General features: G+C 36.6%; 1 protein-coding gene across 1 annotated transcript in view; it reads right to left on the bottom strand.

Annotated features, from left to right (window-relative positions):
* Positions 1–15,605, bottom strand: part of LOC139939799 (protein O-mannosyl-transferase TMTC2-like) — a 62,746-nt gene that overhangs the window by 5,169 nt on the left and 41,972 nt on the right. Inside the window, exons 3-10 of the mRNA XM_071935918.1 lie at positions 13,611–14,667; positions 4,916–5,030; positions 4,165–4,250; positions 3,075–3,259; positions 2,200–2,278; positions 1,367–1,488; positions 628–709; positions 1–179 (exon numbers count right to left, since the gene is read on the bottom strand). Of these exons, the coding sequence (XP_071792019.1) occupies positions 1–179; positions 628–709; positions 1,367–1,488; positions 2,200–2,278; positions 3,075–3,259; positions 4,165–4,250; positions 4,916–5,030; positions 13,611–14,667 (1,905 nt within the window). The remainder of the gene's footprint in view (positions 180–627; positions 710–1,366; positions 1,489–2,199; positions 2,279–3,074; positions 3,260–4,164; positions 4,251–4,915; positions 5,031–13,610; positions 14,668–15,605) is intronic.

Here is a 15,605-nt window from a genome sequence, read left to right on the forward strand (position 1 = left end):
CTCAGGCCGTTGCAGAGCTGCTTTCTTGTAGAATTCCTCAGCCTTCTCCTTATTTCCTGTCTGCCGTAGGGTGTTAGCGAGGTTAAAGGTCACATCATAGTCATCAGGTTGGAGGTCAAATGCCTTGAAGGACATTGCTACTGCTTCAGAGAGTCTGCCTTGGTCTTGAAGGAACTGGTCTGAAATCGTAAACATGAATGACATGTTAATTCAGTGATACAACTTGAAACGCCTTTTAAAACAGTACTGCAGAAGTCATAAATATGAATATAAATGGGCCATATCATGTAAATGAGTTTAGTTTTGACCCCAATGGGTCTAAAAGAACTCTGCAGTTTTTAACAAAGTAATTGCTGGAGATAATTTATGTTCAGAGATTAATAATTTCCAATTAGCGATCTGCTAAAATGATACTTTTGTTCAAAAACTTTCTTGTGACCAACCACTAGATTGCCCTGCCCACTCAGTTTCCTTTGTGGTTTACTACTTGATAAATAATAATCTTGACAAAATTGTAAAAAGAAAATAGTGGGGAAAAAAAAGTCAAATACAACCAACAAAACTACATAAATAAGGACACACCATCAAAGAGACAAAATGACAAAAAGGAAACTCTAAAATACTTACCATAATGTTGATAAATATTGTGATTTGTCGCATCAATCTCTAAAGCTTTGTTTAAGAATGTCTCGGCCTCAGCAGCACGATTCTGCAAGATCAGAAAAAATATGAGATAATTTTCAGATTCAAGTTGCTTATCCGTTGATAAATCACACATAATAATACAAATTTCATTTGTATCTGTATCTTTCAGTTTCTACAATCAAACTCCACTAAGGGGTATCATATTTTGTTTGATCCTTAAACAACGATGTGTGTAAGCACTGTATACGAAGTTCTTTCCCGAGTTGGACAGATTTTTAAAAATTTTATTGTGTTTTTGATTTTTTTCTCCACAGGACTCAGAAAGTAAAACGTGTACATTGCATATCACACATTGCTGCCAGGGTAAAATCAAAATCATTTGTCTTCTTCTACACAAAGAACACTTTCACATTATTTGACTTTTGAAGGTATTGAGTAGAAAAATGGCGAGCACATGAAGAGGGCTACATCCGACACTGGATGAGCAGAGCCCAGGCTAGGCAAGGCAAGAAAGGGCTCTAAAATAACCAATGGCACCCACAAGAATTTCTGTGGTACACTGTGGTTTTGCTGTGGTGTCCTTTGCAAAGTATACATTTTCCACATAGAGTGCCCCTTACCACAGGAAAAATGCCATGTCCCTTCATAGAGCAAAGTTCAAGGCCTGCAAGGTATTCAGTACTTATAACCATTTCTACAAACATAAGAAAAGTGTTCTTACCGTTTTAGCAAGCATATGAGCGTAGGTGAGATGTGCTGGAACATGGTCCGGTTTGACCTCTAAAGATTTCTTAAACCATCGTTCTGCATCTTCACTTTTACCTAGCTTAAAGTATGTCTCACCTGAATTAAAAAGGAAAACATCAAGACATTTGTAAATTTTTAAGGTTTTAAATACTCACTACAAAAATTACTGCTTTATTTTTAACAGGAAGGTATACTTTTGGTAATCACTCTTAAAACTAAAAGCACAAACCACTTTTGGCTGGAAGCCTACATCAGCTTTTGATAGTACAAACCATATTGAGAAACATTTCACTTCAAAGTTATCTGCAGCCGATTTCCAGAAGCGCTAGGATTAATCCTATCTCGAGTTAGGATGAGTAACTCGTCCTAACTTAGGATTCATTTTAAGATTTGCATGCTACAGTGCAGGGTTGGGACTCGTCCTAAGTCCTAAGATTAATCTTATGTTAGGAAGAGTTGGTGACATCATCGGCAGGTTTATGGAAAAAGTTATCAGTTTTTCTCCCCCAAAATGTGAATAAAGCTCCTCAAATTATGTACTTCTATTCCGGATTATTTGCTCTGTTTTGTTTTTGCTGATATCTCAAAAACGGGCACCTTTTGAAATGAAATGTTCCCATTTAGTTTTAATGTATACATTTATATAGAATTAAAACAATTGAATGGCCTTGAAACATTTACTACCAAAACAACTTTTTTTACAAGTGGTGAACTTCTGTTAAATAGTTATTCAAAATCATCATTATTGAAAAGTTCTTGAAAACTGGAATATTGGAGCAAGTGTAGATAATTTTGTTAATTGCCTACCTAACATATTATAGAGGCTCTGTGGTGCGTAGTGATCAGGCCGCCGACCGATGGCTTCTATAAACACTTGCAGAGCTTCCTACAAAGAAACACAATTAGACACTGTAAATGCAAAACAAGAGAAAATAGCCGCTGGTTGATAGTGAAAGAAATATTATTAATGGCACAAATAAGGGGATAAGATCATAAACAAACTCAAGTTTGCGAACTTTACTTCGGTGGTTTTTATTTGCATAAATTGTGTGCATTATTACAAGTGGGCTAGTGAACAAATTTGCAAGCCACCAAAAATATTGGCTGACTCGTCCAGTGGGCAAGTGAAAACAAAAAGTTAAGGGAAACCCCTGCCCTTCGAGCCAATAGATGTTGCACCTTCTAATGGTGCCTAATACAAAAACTTAGCGTCATCAATCAAGACTAACGTGGGCAATTTCAAAAAGCTGTTTAGCAGAAGAGAAAAAAACTGCTCAGTCAGCAATTTTCACTGCTGAGCACAAATTTAGTGAGGCACCAGTCATTACAATGAAAAATTATTGTAATATTGGCTGGTCACCAATTTCTGATAAGCAATACATTTCTGTGCTTAGCAAGTTTTTGTGCCAACAGGCTATGAAATTGAGCCCTGGGCCCAATTTCATAGAGCTGCTAAGCACGAAAATTTGCTTAGCATGAAATTTCTTCCTTGAAAACAACAGGATTACCAACCAAATTTCCATGTGATTTTCAGGATAAGCAAACAACAGCTGATTACTAGTAACAAGCAAAATGCAACAAATAGAAAGAAAAAACAGAAAGAAATTTCATGCTAAGCAAATTGTTGTGCTTAGCAGCTCTATGAAATTGGGCCCTGGTTGTAAATAATTTTCATTCTATACCTCATATCTTCCTTGATCCTGCAGTAATCTCCCAAGATTGAACAGTGACGATATGACACCAGTCATTTGATTCTTGGGATCTTTGAGTCCAGCATCGTCCAATTTGGAAGCGTGACGATACACCGTTTCAGCCTCCTCATTACGATCCAGAGCAGTCAGCACAATACCAAGGTTCAAATGAGCCACTGTACATTGGAAAGTTAGTCAAGAAAATTGCTTTAAAGGCAGTGGACACTATTAGTAATTACTCAAAATAATTATTAGCATAAAACCTTTCTTGGTGACGAGTAATGGGGAGAGGTTGATTGTATAAAACACTGTGCGAAACGGCTCCCTCTGAAGTGCTATAGTTTTCGAGAAAGAAGTAATTTTCCACAAATTTTATTTCGAGACCTCAGATTTAGAACTTGAGGTCTCAAAATCAACCATCTAAACGCACACAACTTCGTGTGACAAGGGTGTTTTTTTTTCTTTCATTATTATCTCACAAGTTCGATAACCGATTGAGCTCAAATTTTCACAGGTTTGTTATTTTATACGTTGAGATACACCAACTGTGAAGGCTAGTCTTTGACAATTACCAATAGTGTCCACTGCCTTTAAAGGGTTTTGATACATTTTGATGATCAGGTTTTTGGCCTTGACATGAATCCCTACTCACTGTGAATGAAGATGTTTGTAATATAATTTACCTGGAGAAGTTTCAGCTTCATTAGTAGTCAAGTTTTTGAGAAAAAAAAAAGTGAAAATCCAAGAGCACTACTTCCAGAAGAGTCGTGTAAATCCGTTGTTCATGCCAAAACAAAATTTGTGAAATTGTTCTACTCATTTCTAAAACACTACAGAATCAGCCAGTCATATTCTAAGGGAAGCTTTCTACCATCTATATCTTTAAAAAGTGTAATTTTAATGTAAATCTGTGGACATTTGTGTTTTGTGTCGTACAAATAGTACCCAAACCCTTTAAAGGTACTACCACAGCATTGTTAGAGCTGAAAAATAGTCACAGGCAGTGTTCATGTTTTATATACATTAAATAATAAACCTGGTAGATTTGAAGAAATCAAAGTTTATGAAGAGTAAAACTTACTTGAAAGTCTTGGTCTGCACTGGATGGCCATCTTATAACTTGCTAAAGCTTCTTCGAGACGTTTGCTCTCTTGCAGTAAAATCCCTCTGAAAAAAATAAAATAAAAGACACAAATAGTATTAACTTGTTTTTACCCTAACATCAATGTGTACTGAGCAAGTATACTAAGTACTCTCCGGAGGTATGAGGGAAAAAACCCACAGGCAAATCACTCGGTTTGGATTCTAACTCACGACCTTTGCATTGCTAGAGCAGAGGTCTTTTAATAACACTTTGGCTAGAGGCAGCTAGAATCCTAAGTGTTAGCAGCGCGCACCTCAACGATTACATAGATGTTAGTTTCGCATTGGGATAAAGAACATGAGTTGTTTTAACCTTCTCACACCGATGTGTATAAAGCACTGTATACTCCGTACTTTCCCGAGTTCTGTGAAAAAGAATCCACAAATTTTATTCTTTATCCCCGATGCAAAACATCTTACAAACAGAATACACAACAAAATTGAAGCTATGTCAGCACTCAACAGCGAGAGATATTTGCATGGAATACTTGACTCACTAGTGGGGTGGAGAGTTGGTTGTATTGTATACAGATATATAACCTTCTGTGAGAAAAAATATTTTTTTAAAGAACATTTTGAACTTCTTTATAAAGAAAGGAAAAAGTATACTTATTGGCAATTTTATTGAGTTTAACTTGTTCTTTTTCAAACAACAAATATGTATCTTGATACAAACAACTGTTTCTTACAAGTTATAATGGACGTCAGCCATGTTACCACGGTAACTAAGTGCATTTCTGTAAGCGTCTTCGGCCTCTGCAGACTTTCCTTGCGTTTTGAGGATGTTGGCAAGATTGCCCCAGGCTGCAAAGAGAAGAAAACAGGAACAAAATATGAAATGATTTGTCTGCAAGTTTTAGGGGGAATTATACTATTATTTATTTCAGAAAATATAAATAGTCGTTGCACAGTGCTTACCAATCAAAAGGACCTCTAGAATAAAAGCAAACGTAAATGGCCTACAATTTGACCTTAGCAGAGTCTTTTTCGCAAGCAAAAAAACAAAAAACAGTTCAAGAAATAAAAATGAGCTCCCTAAGAATATGTATCTTTTCATATCTGATCCAACTTTTAACAGCACATTGAAAAGCATTGGTAGGCCTAATTGTCAAAGAGCAGTATCCACACTTATATTATTATGTGAACAACCATAGACACGAAGTAACAAATGTAAAAGTTTAAGGTCAATCTGTCATTGGAGTCACAATAAATCCTCAAAAGCCTAAATGTCTTCACTGGTTATTTTTTTTCCAAATTAGAAAACAGAATTAAGCTGATGAAAATTGTTTTACTATTTCTCAAAAAACCTAAAGCATTCAAAGAAAGCAACAATATTTCAGGAAAACTTTTCCACCATGACTGATGAAACAGGTGTTGCTACATGAGCTTTAAATGCAGTTTTTTGTGTAAAAGACATCGAACACTATTGGTTTATTTTCAACAAACCTCAATTGGTCGTCGAAGTTGCGGGATAATAATGAAAGAAAAAACACCCTTGTCACACGAAGTTGTGTGCTTTCAGATGCTTGAATTCAAGACCTCAAAATTCTAAATCTGAGGTCTCGAAATCAAATTTGTGGAAAATTACTTCTTTCTTGAAAACTACATTACTTCAGAGGGAGTCGTCTCTCACAATGTTTAATACTATCAATCTCTTCCCATTACTCGTTACCAAGAAAGGTTTTATGCTAATAATTATTTTGAGTAAGTACCTATAATGCCCACTGCCTTTAAAGCCATTGGACACTTTCGGTAAACAGTATTGTCCAAGGCCCACAATTCGTGTATCACAACTTCTATATAAAATATCAAACCTGTGAAAATTTAGGCTCAATAGGTCATCAGAGTCGGGAGAACATAACAGGAAAACCCACCCTTGTTTCCGCCCGATTCGCCGCGTCATGACAGGTGTTTAAAATAAATCCGTAATTCTCGATATCGAGAATTGATATTGTTTTAATATTTTCTCAAAAACTAAAAGATTTCATGGAATAAAATTTTAAGAGAAGTCTTTCACCATTACCTTCTGTAAACCCTGTAAGTTATTTGTAAATCTGTGAACTTTTAATTTTTTTTCTGTACCGAAAGTGTCCAATGGCTTGAAAGTACTACCATACCTTCCTTGTTTTACATTATATCATGTAGTAACATGTATTTGTATTTACTTGTATTTGCACACATTTATTTCATTGCTGCCCTACATTTAAACTTACACATTTTACAAAGTTTTATAAATATATTCAAATTATGAGTAGTTTACAGTATTTTACTTAGTATCTTAGGACATGAAAGTTTACAATGATTTAGATAGTTATATATTAGGAAGCTTTTAATGTACAGGTGTGTATGTGCAAATCTGTGAACTTTCATATTTTCAATCACACCAATTGATGTAGAGTGCACCCTTTAAAATGTAAACACTGTTGCCAGTTTGCACCTTTATCTGATAGCGCTAACTCATTGACACATTGTAAATATATATCTGTAAGATCCAGACACAAAACCTTATCAATCTCTGCTGCTTGTTTTATGATAATAAATAATCCGTCTGGCAGTTTGTTTGTTCAAAATGAAGAATGGGCTGTAGAGGTTTTTACTACAACATGTTGGGCCGATCTTTTCCACCATGGCTAGGCCAAATAAAACAAATAAAAAGGTTGATCGTACCCTCCCTCATCATTATTTGAGACATTATCCTTTTTTTTTCCTTCATTTTTTATCTTCATTTTTTTTTCTTTTTCGGTGTAGTTCTCATTAAACGTACATAGGCCTACTAATCTTTTTAGAAGTTAAGTAGGATTTGAAACTTTGCATGGTGGACATTCTATATGAAAAAGGTTTGCAGTAACACCATGTGATGACTATCTCTAATGAGTTGGGGTGATTCTGAAAAAGAACCGTTGGCTTTCTCCAGAAGACGATCAGAGCATACTGATCAAAACGTCAAGTTGAAAACCAATGGTTCTTTTCAGAACCACCCCAACTCATTAGAGATAGTCATTACCATGGTGTTACTGCAAACCTTGCCATATTTTAAGAAGTTGTAACTATACAAAGTAAGGGGTGACTTTAAACTGAAGAACTGGTGGCCAGTTTGAATTGACATGCTTGGTGGCCACCTTTGAAAGAACTAAAACAAAAAAAAGGCCCTCATCCTCCTCTTTTTGGAAAAACCTGGACGATCAACTGGTATTTTTTTTACTTGGCCTTAATAGAACCACTTACTGTGCCATCCTGACTTATAATTAATCACATACATGATTGGATACAAATTGTACCACAACAAACCCCGGAAATGTTTGGTTTGTTGTTGTTTTAAATTACTTTTTTGAATGTTTACAGCACTTGAGTTTTTAATCATCCATGGTTTACATTAAACAAAGGCAAACACAGGACAAAAACGATATACACCTTATCTTTAGAAAGTTTGCAAAGAAGTACACATTAAAGATCTATGTCAGATTTTTGACCGATTTGACCCCAAAATTTTGATTTAAAATTCAGGTATTTTGATGGGGGTCGAGAAAGTTACAAGCTTTCATTTGAGCCATTGCTCGAAAAAGTCCGCCAATTATTAGTAGCAGTGAAATAAAGTGCTCAAAATTAGTTTTTGTCTGTATCCCGACAATATATCACGTGACCAATTATTAAGTGTTTTATAAGAAACATTTTAAACTTTTGTCATGGTTCCTGACCATTAAAAGTAAAAGTTAAAACAAAATTTGTTAGAGCGGGTGATACTCTTTGAAATGCCGTTCACTAAAAAAAACCTATTTTTTTTTTAATGTTTGGGGCCAAAAATCTGACATAGCATCTTTAATTTGTCCTGTTGTCACTGTCACCTTGGAAGGAAAACACTTAATTTACTGACATAAATCTAGTGCTTTTAATCAACATTCATGCTACGTAGGTCACATGAATGATAAATCATCAATAAAGGATGATAAATGTTGTGCGTTGAGTTGGAAAAGCTTGGGGTGGAAACCACAGTGTATACTAAATAGAGCTGATTAAAAGGCAAAGTATACACAATGTACCCATGGATTTAATCCTACCTCCATGATGTACCTTAGGTTTTAAGACCTTTAGATTTTTGATAATTGTGTGTAAATGTGCATAATTATATAAAACAAAAACCACATTTTAGATTTTTGCCTTCCAAGGTGACAGTGACAACGGGACAAAATGAATGTGTACTTCGTTGCCAAGTCTTCTCAAGTTATACCATTTTGTCCTCTGTTTGTTTAATGTAAACCATGGATGATTAAAAACTCAAATTGCTCGCTTCCAGAAATCTTAAAAAAACGACCACCTTTTGAAATTAAGTCTTAACAGGTGGTAAGGCAAAGTATACACAATGTACCTTAGGTTTTAAGACCTTTCGATTTTTGATAATCCTATACAAATGTGCTTAATTTTATACAGCAAAAACCACCTGTTAAGATTTAATTTCAGTCTTTTTAGTCTTTTTTTCAGATTTCCTGAAGTGAATACATGTAATGTCTAGCGGGAAGAAAAATCTCGACAAAAGTTACAAATTCTGTGAAGTTTACTGCAATAATGCTTTCTCAGATTCTTGAACTTAGTGGCACAAAATCTGATATATTTTTACATAACCATAATATTACTTCAAAGTGAAATGTCAAAAAAAAAAAAAAAAAAAAACCTATTTTTTCTACTGCTGTTAGTTTTAAGAGTGATTACCAAATGTCCCCTTTAAGCACAAACAGCAGTTTTTGTAATCAAAATTCCGGGAATTCAGAACTAATATAGTATCTAAAAAATAAATAAACAAAAATATAAAACATTAAAACAAGTTCTGCTTATCACTTTTGTTGACAACTTCAAAGTCAAACAAATCCTTCAATCATTGTCATAGATTGATAAGATTTGATCTTAGGTCATCTTTATCTCTCAAACCAATAGCAACAAGTCATGCTTGGGTTTCCACAGACCATTAGCAAACAATGTGTATCGCTATATTTGGAAATCATATTTTCAATTATTTCATTACTCAAAATGAACACCAATAGAAAACCAAACTAAAAAATGAAGTGATAACAAATATGCAGTTATATAGGATTTGAGGCATTGCATGGTGAGGTATCAATGTATATTTGCTTTGCGGTAACACCATGTGTGTATCTACTTGCCAGGTAGAGTTGTTCTTAGGGAACTGTCTTGCTTTATTCTACTGCCGTGGAGTAGATAATTGGAGGTTCGGGAGACTTCTCAGTTCTGAAAAGAACTGTCCTGCTTTTTAACTATTACCAGGGCAGATGGTATAGAAATTAGACTGGACTACTACTTTAGCTTATAGGATCGTAATAACTGTACTGCCGCGGAGTCAGTTCTGAATTGGTCTCAACGTTTCGACTAGCTTGCTCTAGTCATCGTCAGGAGACGCAGTTCTTATGAACACTTTTACACATCTGAGGGCATCTCAAAGCACTTCTTTTTCTAAGATACACAGAGCTGTATGTTCAAAGTATACAGCCTATTTATTTACAGCATTACTTGGAAAGATAACCATCACAAGTTTACAAATTATAGCATTACTTAAAGCCATTGGACAATTTCGTAAACAGTATTGTCCAAGTCCCACACTTCATGTATCACAACTTATATAGAAAATAACTAACCTGTGAAAATTTAGGCTCAATCGGTCATCGGAGTCGGGAGAAAATAACGGGAAAACCCAACTTTGTTCCCGCACGTTTCGCCGTGTCATGACATGTGTTTTAAACAAATCCGTAATTCTCGCTATCGAGAATTGATAATTGTTTGACTGTTTTCTCAAAAAGTAAAGCATTTCATGGAATAATATTTCAAGTGAAGTCTTTCACCATTACCTTCTGTAAACCCTGTAAACTATTTGTAAATCTGTGAACTTTTTTCTTTTTTTTCTGTACCAAAAGTGTATAATGGCTTTAATTGTTTATTCATATTCCACTCATCAAAACACATATTTTAGTGACAAAAGCATTATTTTGACAAAATACCACTTCCAGGTGACTTTAAAGGTAGGGTCATAGATTGGTAAATACTCCACAAATTATTAACCATAAAAACTTACGTGGTGAGAGAGGCACTGCAGCTGTGACAGTGGTACCATGTATACTGGAGTATAAACTACTTGAGAATGCAGTATAAACTATTTGAGAATGAATATATTTAAGTATAGTGTAAACTATTTGAGAATGATATCCGTTTAAATAATATTGTTTTGGATGATTTTTCACCCCAAAACAATTGAACTTGAGAAACTATTCATGCTTAAAGGAACACGTTGCCTTGGATCGGTCGAGTTGGTCTTTGAAAAGCGTTTGTAACCGTTTTTTATAAAATGCATATGGGTAGAAAGATGTTGTAAAAGTATAATACAATGATCCACACAAACATGCCTCGAAATTGCGTGGTTTTCCTTTTACCTCGTCGACTAACACGTCGGCCATTTATGGGGGTCAAAATTTTGACTCCCATAAATGGCCGACCATGTTAGTTCGCACAGTAGAAGGAAAACCACGCAATTTCGAGGCAAACTTGTGTGGATCATTGTATTCTACTTTTAAAACATCTTTCCAACCATATGAATTTTATTAAAAACGGTTACAAACGCTTTTGTTTTTACCAACTCGTCCGATCCAAAGCAACGTGTTCCTTTAAAAAGTTTCTCAGATTTCTGAGGGTTGTGGTGTCCATTTGTTTGTGAATACTGTGACTGGAGATGCAGCTGGTACCTGCAATCACCTTGCTACACGTGAATGGATTTGACAATCTTGCAGAAACACTGTAATAGCTGTTTTTTTCTGTTGTAACCAGCTGAAATGTTCATATATGACTGATATTTTGCCTATAAATCAGCATTTCGTTTGACCAAAATCAATCTACGACCTGACCTTTAAAGTAAATTTTCAATTTTGTGTGTGTAAAACATCGGTTGTTTAAGAAACAAAGAATTCCCCATCTGTACGCAGTAGATTTACAACAAGCTCCCCGATCACTACAGAAATCTAGGTTTATTGCTGTCAATAAAAGTTGACCTTTAGCACCATTTGACCCCCTTGTCCTTCAACCCACCCCAAACCTCTTATGAAAACAGCGCTCCCCAGCAGCGAATGACCACCACAGTACATATCATAACTCATATTAGTTATTGATGATGTAATTCTTTGATGGACATGATTTTTTATGGATGTTAATAATTTCGGTTCAGACATGTTGTAACAGATGGTTGTTGGGGCGACTCCGTGCCCCAAGTGTAAATAAACAACACGTGCTTGTAGGTGGGCTGAGGACGCCACAAATTGCCTTATTTCTGCCTTTTTTATTGGAAGGACTTGCGTGTGTTTGTGTCTATGTGTGCTGTTTTCTATAATAATGTAGGTTTATTTGAACTGGGGAGTTTGGGTTCTAACATTAACAGGGCTGAATGTTGGAGAAAAAATTATTCAACACGACCACAGGGCTTTTCCTCACAATTTTTAGGCCTACTAGACCAAAGATCTTCCTGACACAATTCAACATACATTTAAATGTTTTAAAATTGAAAGGTATTTTTATCAGACTCAAAGCCAACATTTGAACATCAGGCCCTGAACTAAAACTACTATCCTCTCCATCAGACATGTGCTCCAGTGTAAGATTTGAGCACTGATTGACCATGGGTGTTAAACCATGGGTTTGTCTTGCTATGGAGGTAAAAATATGCCTTTAACAAAGGTCTAAACCAATTGGTATAACCATGGTTATAACCATAGTCCAACCGTGGTCCAACAATGGTCCATCCATGATCTTACCATAGGTCTACCTAATGTATGACAAAATCTGGTAAAAAAACTAAGAGAGTTCAGAGAATTTAGGGGCAGTTAACTGCAGTACTGATAGAATTTTATTTGGTACTAAATTGTATTTAATACAGAATTGGAATGGCCTGAGGTTTCAGACCTTTAGACAGTCTTTCTCACAGCCTTCGAGAAAGACTCTGATAAGCTCATAGTAACAACAGCCCATTTGCTATTTTTTGCATCTATACCATACATATACAGTGTAGGTTATTTTGGTCAGTTGGAATAAAGCAGTTTGCAAACAGCTAAATCTATTTTCATTTGTATTTAGCCTTCAAAAAGCTACCCTCCAAAATAAAATTACCCATCTGGAACATCCAGAAAAATAAACCTGAATGTAAAAGCACATTGCCAACTTCCTCCACAATGGTCAATAAGTGAAGAGTTCAGAGAAGTGTTACAGTGGGCGTTACATACAAATCCAAACTGATCATTTCATACAGGTTTCCATACAATAAGCAAAACCCTCTATGCACTTATGCAACAACCTTGGAAATCTTGAAGCACTTTCTTAATAAGTGTCCTGAAGGAACCTTTCAATGAGCAAAATTCCCTAGACGCAAAATCCCCTCTGAAGTCCCTTTTTTCAGGTTTTCAGGGACACTAGATCCCAGTCTTTAGAATTCTGTCCCTCTTCATCAAATTGAAATTCTTTAGGTTGAAGTACACTAGAGAAGTCTACGGTATTTAGATTTGACCTATTCCCATTAAGTCCCTCGGACTTACGCTACATTTCCCAAACTCCTCTTCCTCTTGCGACTTCCTGCTTCACACTTGCATTATATTCTTTACGACTCTTAGCTTTCATAAGCAAGTTAACAGGTACAAAAATAACCTGCAATAGTAAACAACCATTCCTTCCTGAAGTGGGACTTGAACCAGTGACCCCAGACAATAATTTATATTATTGGTACTTTGCTATCCAGTCTAGCCATGAAGGTTGTTGGTGGTCTCCAATAAATGTCAATTAATTTCTCTTCAGGCAATATGGAGAATATCAAGCCTGGAATCACTTGGAGGCCACAGAGTCTATGTGCTATGTTGCCCCTGGTCTTGGCCTCGCTTCCCCATTGAAAGATTCGTACAGAATTTTTTATTTTCTAATGGAGGTGCCCTTTCCAAAACAAAAAAGACCTTGCCCTCTCAATGATCGAGTTACAGGCCTGGAATATGATAATTATAGGGCCAGTGGTTTAATTAAGGAGTCTCAGGTTCACATCCAGTGTACAACAAGTTGTTTTTGTTGCGTTGTATCATGGTCAAATCTTCCAGCGGGTCCAGTGGTCAAACTCAAGGTCCATCACCCAGGATTAGGCTAAAGGGGATATATGTGAGGTTCAAGACTGTTGGTTTGACTGATTTGGCAACCTGTGCACCGTTACTGGTGCTGCATTCTACTAAGGAGTTGAGATGGTTTTAAGAATGCTAAACTAAGGAAGGGGCCTGAAGAACAGGGGTAATAATATTGTTTGGCGCTTAGAGAGGCCAACTTGGCTTAAAAAGCGCATACAAAATACACATTATTATAGTTGTTTACCTTTGGGTGGGTTCACATCGATTCCAGAGCGGTAGAGAGACTCCTCAGACTGCCAATCAAAGTTTCTGAACCATGTCCGCAGACTCAACATCAGCACCACGGAAACGATAACCGCTATGACGACCGTTCTATATCTCTTATGACTGCGTCTCCATAACTGGTAGCCGGCTTCGGCGGTGATGAGACAGAATCCCATGCTTGGAATGTAAAGGATACGTTCGGCTATCACAAACCCAACGTAGAAAAACAGATTAGTTGCCGGAATGAACGGAAGAATCATCACAGCCATGCTGACGATAATTACATTCAGGAATCTCTCCCTCTCCGGAAGATCCGACGGTGGGAAGTTTGGAGGTGATTTATTCGTTGGTGACGAGGGTTGCGAGTGATGGGATTTCCGTTGGTTGCCCTGCCGCCTACGGAGGGTTGATATGGTATCGTGTTTCAGGCCATTGCCATTGCTGTTGTTGCAACTCGGACTGAGAATATAAGTGTGTCCGTTTTTCACATGCCCATTCTTGGCATGCCCATTCTTAGCATGTCCATTCTTAACATGTCCGTTTTTCATTGACCCATACTTGGTGTGTCCATTCCTCTTTTCTGCGTAGCCGTTCAACGCATGCCCATTGCCATTTTCATGCAGTTTCCCATTCCCATTCCATAATAGGCAATCCGCATCCTCCATCTTGCATAAAATTTCCTTCTCGATAAATAAATCTTCTAATTTTAGAAAGCAGTACCAGGCTGTGGCGGTTAGACCGCCGTAAAAAGCGATAGTTAAAACATTGCGAGCGTCAAACAGGGACTCGATCAGTGGGACCGCTTCCATTGACCAGTCAAAACTGAGACGATACGGACATAGCAACAGCCAAACATTTAACACTGGAAGATGAAGAAACGTCAAGAGTCTTGTAAGAAAGTCTTCACTGCTGGCAGCAGGGTTGTCCGAGGGAGCAAACTGAGGAGTAGTGTTTCCCATGAAGTGAAGACGGAATGCAAGGAGTAGAATTACGCAGATCACCTGAGAGATGACGCCTTCTCTTAAGGATCGGTAATCCTGAGATGAGGGGAGAGAAAGCAAGAAATTATCAATCATGAAATAATAATGTGGTATCGGTATTGCAATAAGAATTATTGAAAAAGAGATACTAATGTATCAAACAAACATCTGAATCAAAACGAGCTAGTGTTGTTCATGATTCCTAGGCTTGTCCAACCAATCGATTGGAGCCAGTCCATGTTGCCCCCTCTACTGGTGCATATAATACAACAAACTTGCCTCACTAATCAAAACTACAACCTCAGTTGAAATGTTTGTAACCACAGCTGAATGGAGTGTTTACAGCGCAAAGAGTGCAACCAAGAACTGAGGGTCTGAGGGCGGGGCCCAATGAGATACGGTCATAATTGTAGGGTTTTGACAGAGCAAGTCCCAAATGACAGATTTGCATCCAGCCTCAGATCGAAGAGACAAAAGATATACACTTATTTCATCAGCAACATACCAAAGTGCCACCAGGTCCCATTTAGCCAAAACTTTTAATGTTTAAAAATGTCTTATGGAAATACAAATCCAGGTTCTAAGGGTTTTTGACTTAAATCAAATAAGCATAATTAAGAAACTAGATGCTTCTTAGACCTATAGGTTTATGACTTGTTACATGTGTTGATACTCATCATCAACCAAATTGAACCTATACAAAAAAGCAAAAGAGTTTTCCTACCGGTACCAATTTTTCATGTTTTTGGCACTTCGTAATGTTCACAAAGTTTTGCGAACCCACGACCCTTCTGAGTTCATATGAAATGTGCAACACATTAATAAATCAGGTAAAACCTGAGGATAAGTTTGTCTTCAGTTACTTAATTTCATAAACCAGAGCTTCCAGGTCCTTCATCTGAACATTCAAGGATTAAAGTTTCCTCCCTTGGTACCAATTAAAAAAACCTGAACGCCTTGTTTGCATGTCAAAAACTCCTCCACATTTGAGTTGG

This window comes from Asterias amurensis, chromosome 7, assembly GCF_032118995.1.
Source record: "Asterias amurensis chromosome 7, ASM3211899v1".
Taxonomy (NCBI): Eukaryota; Metazoa; Echinodermata; class Asteroidea; order Forcipulatida; family Asteriidae; genus Asterias; species Asterias amurensis.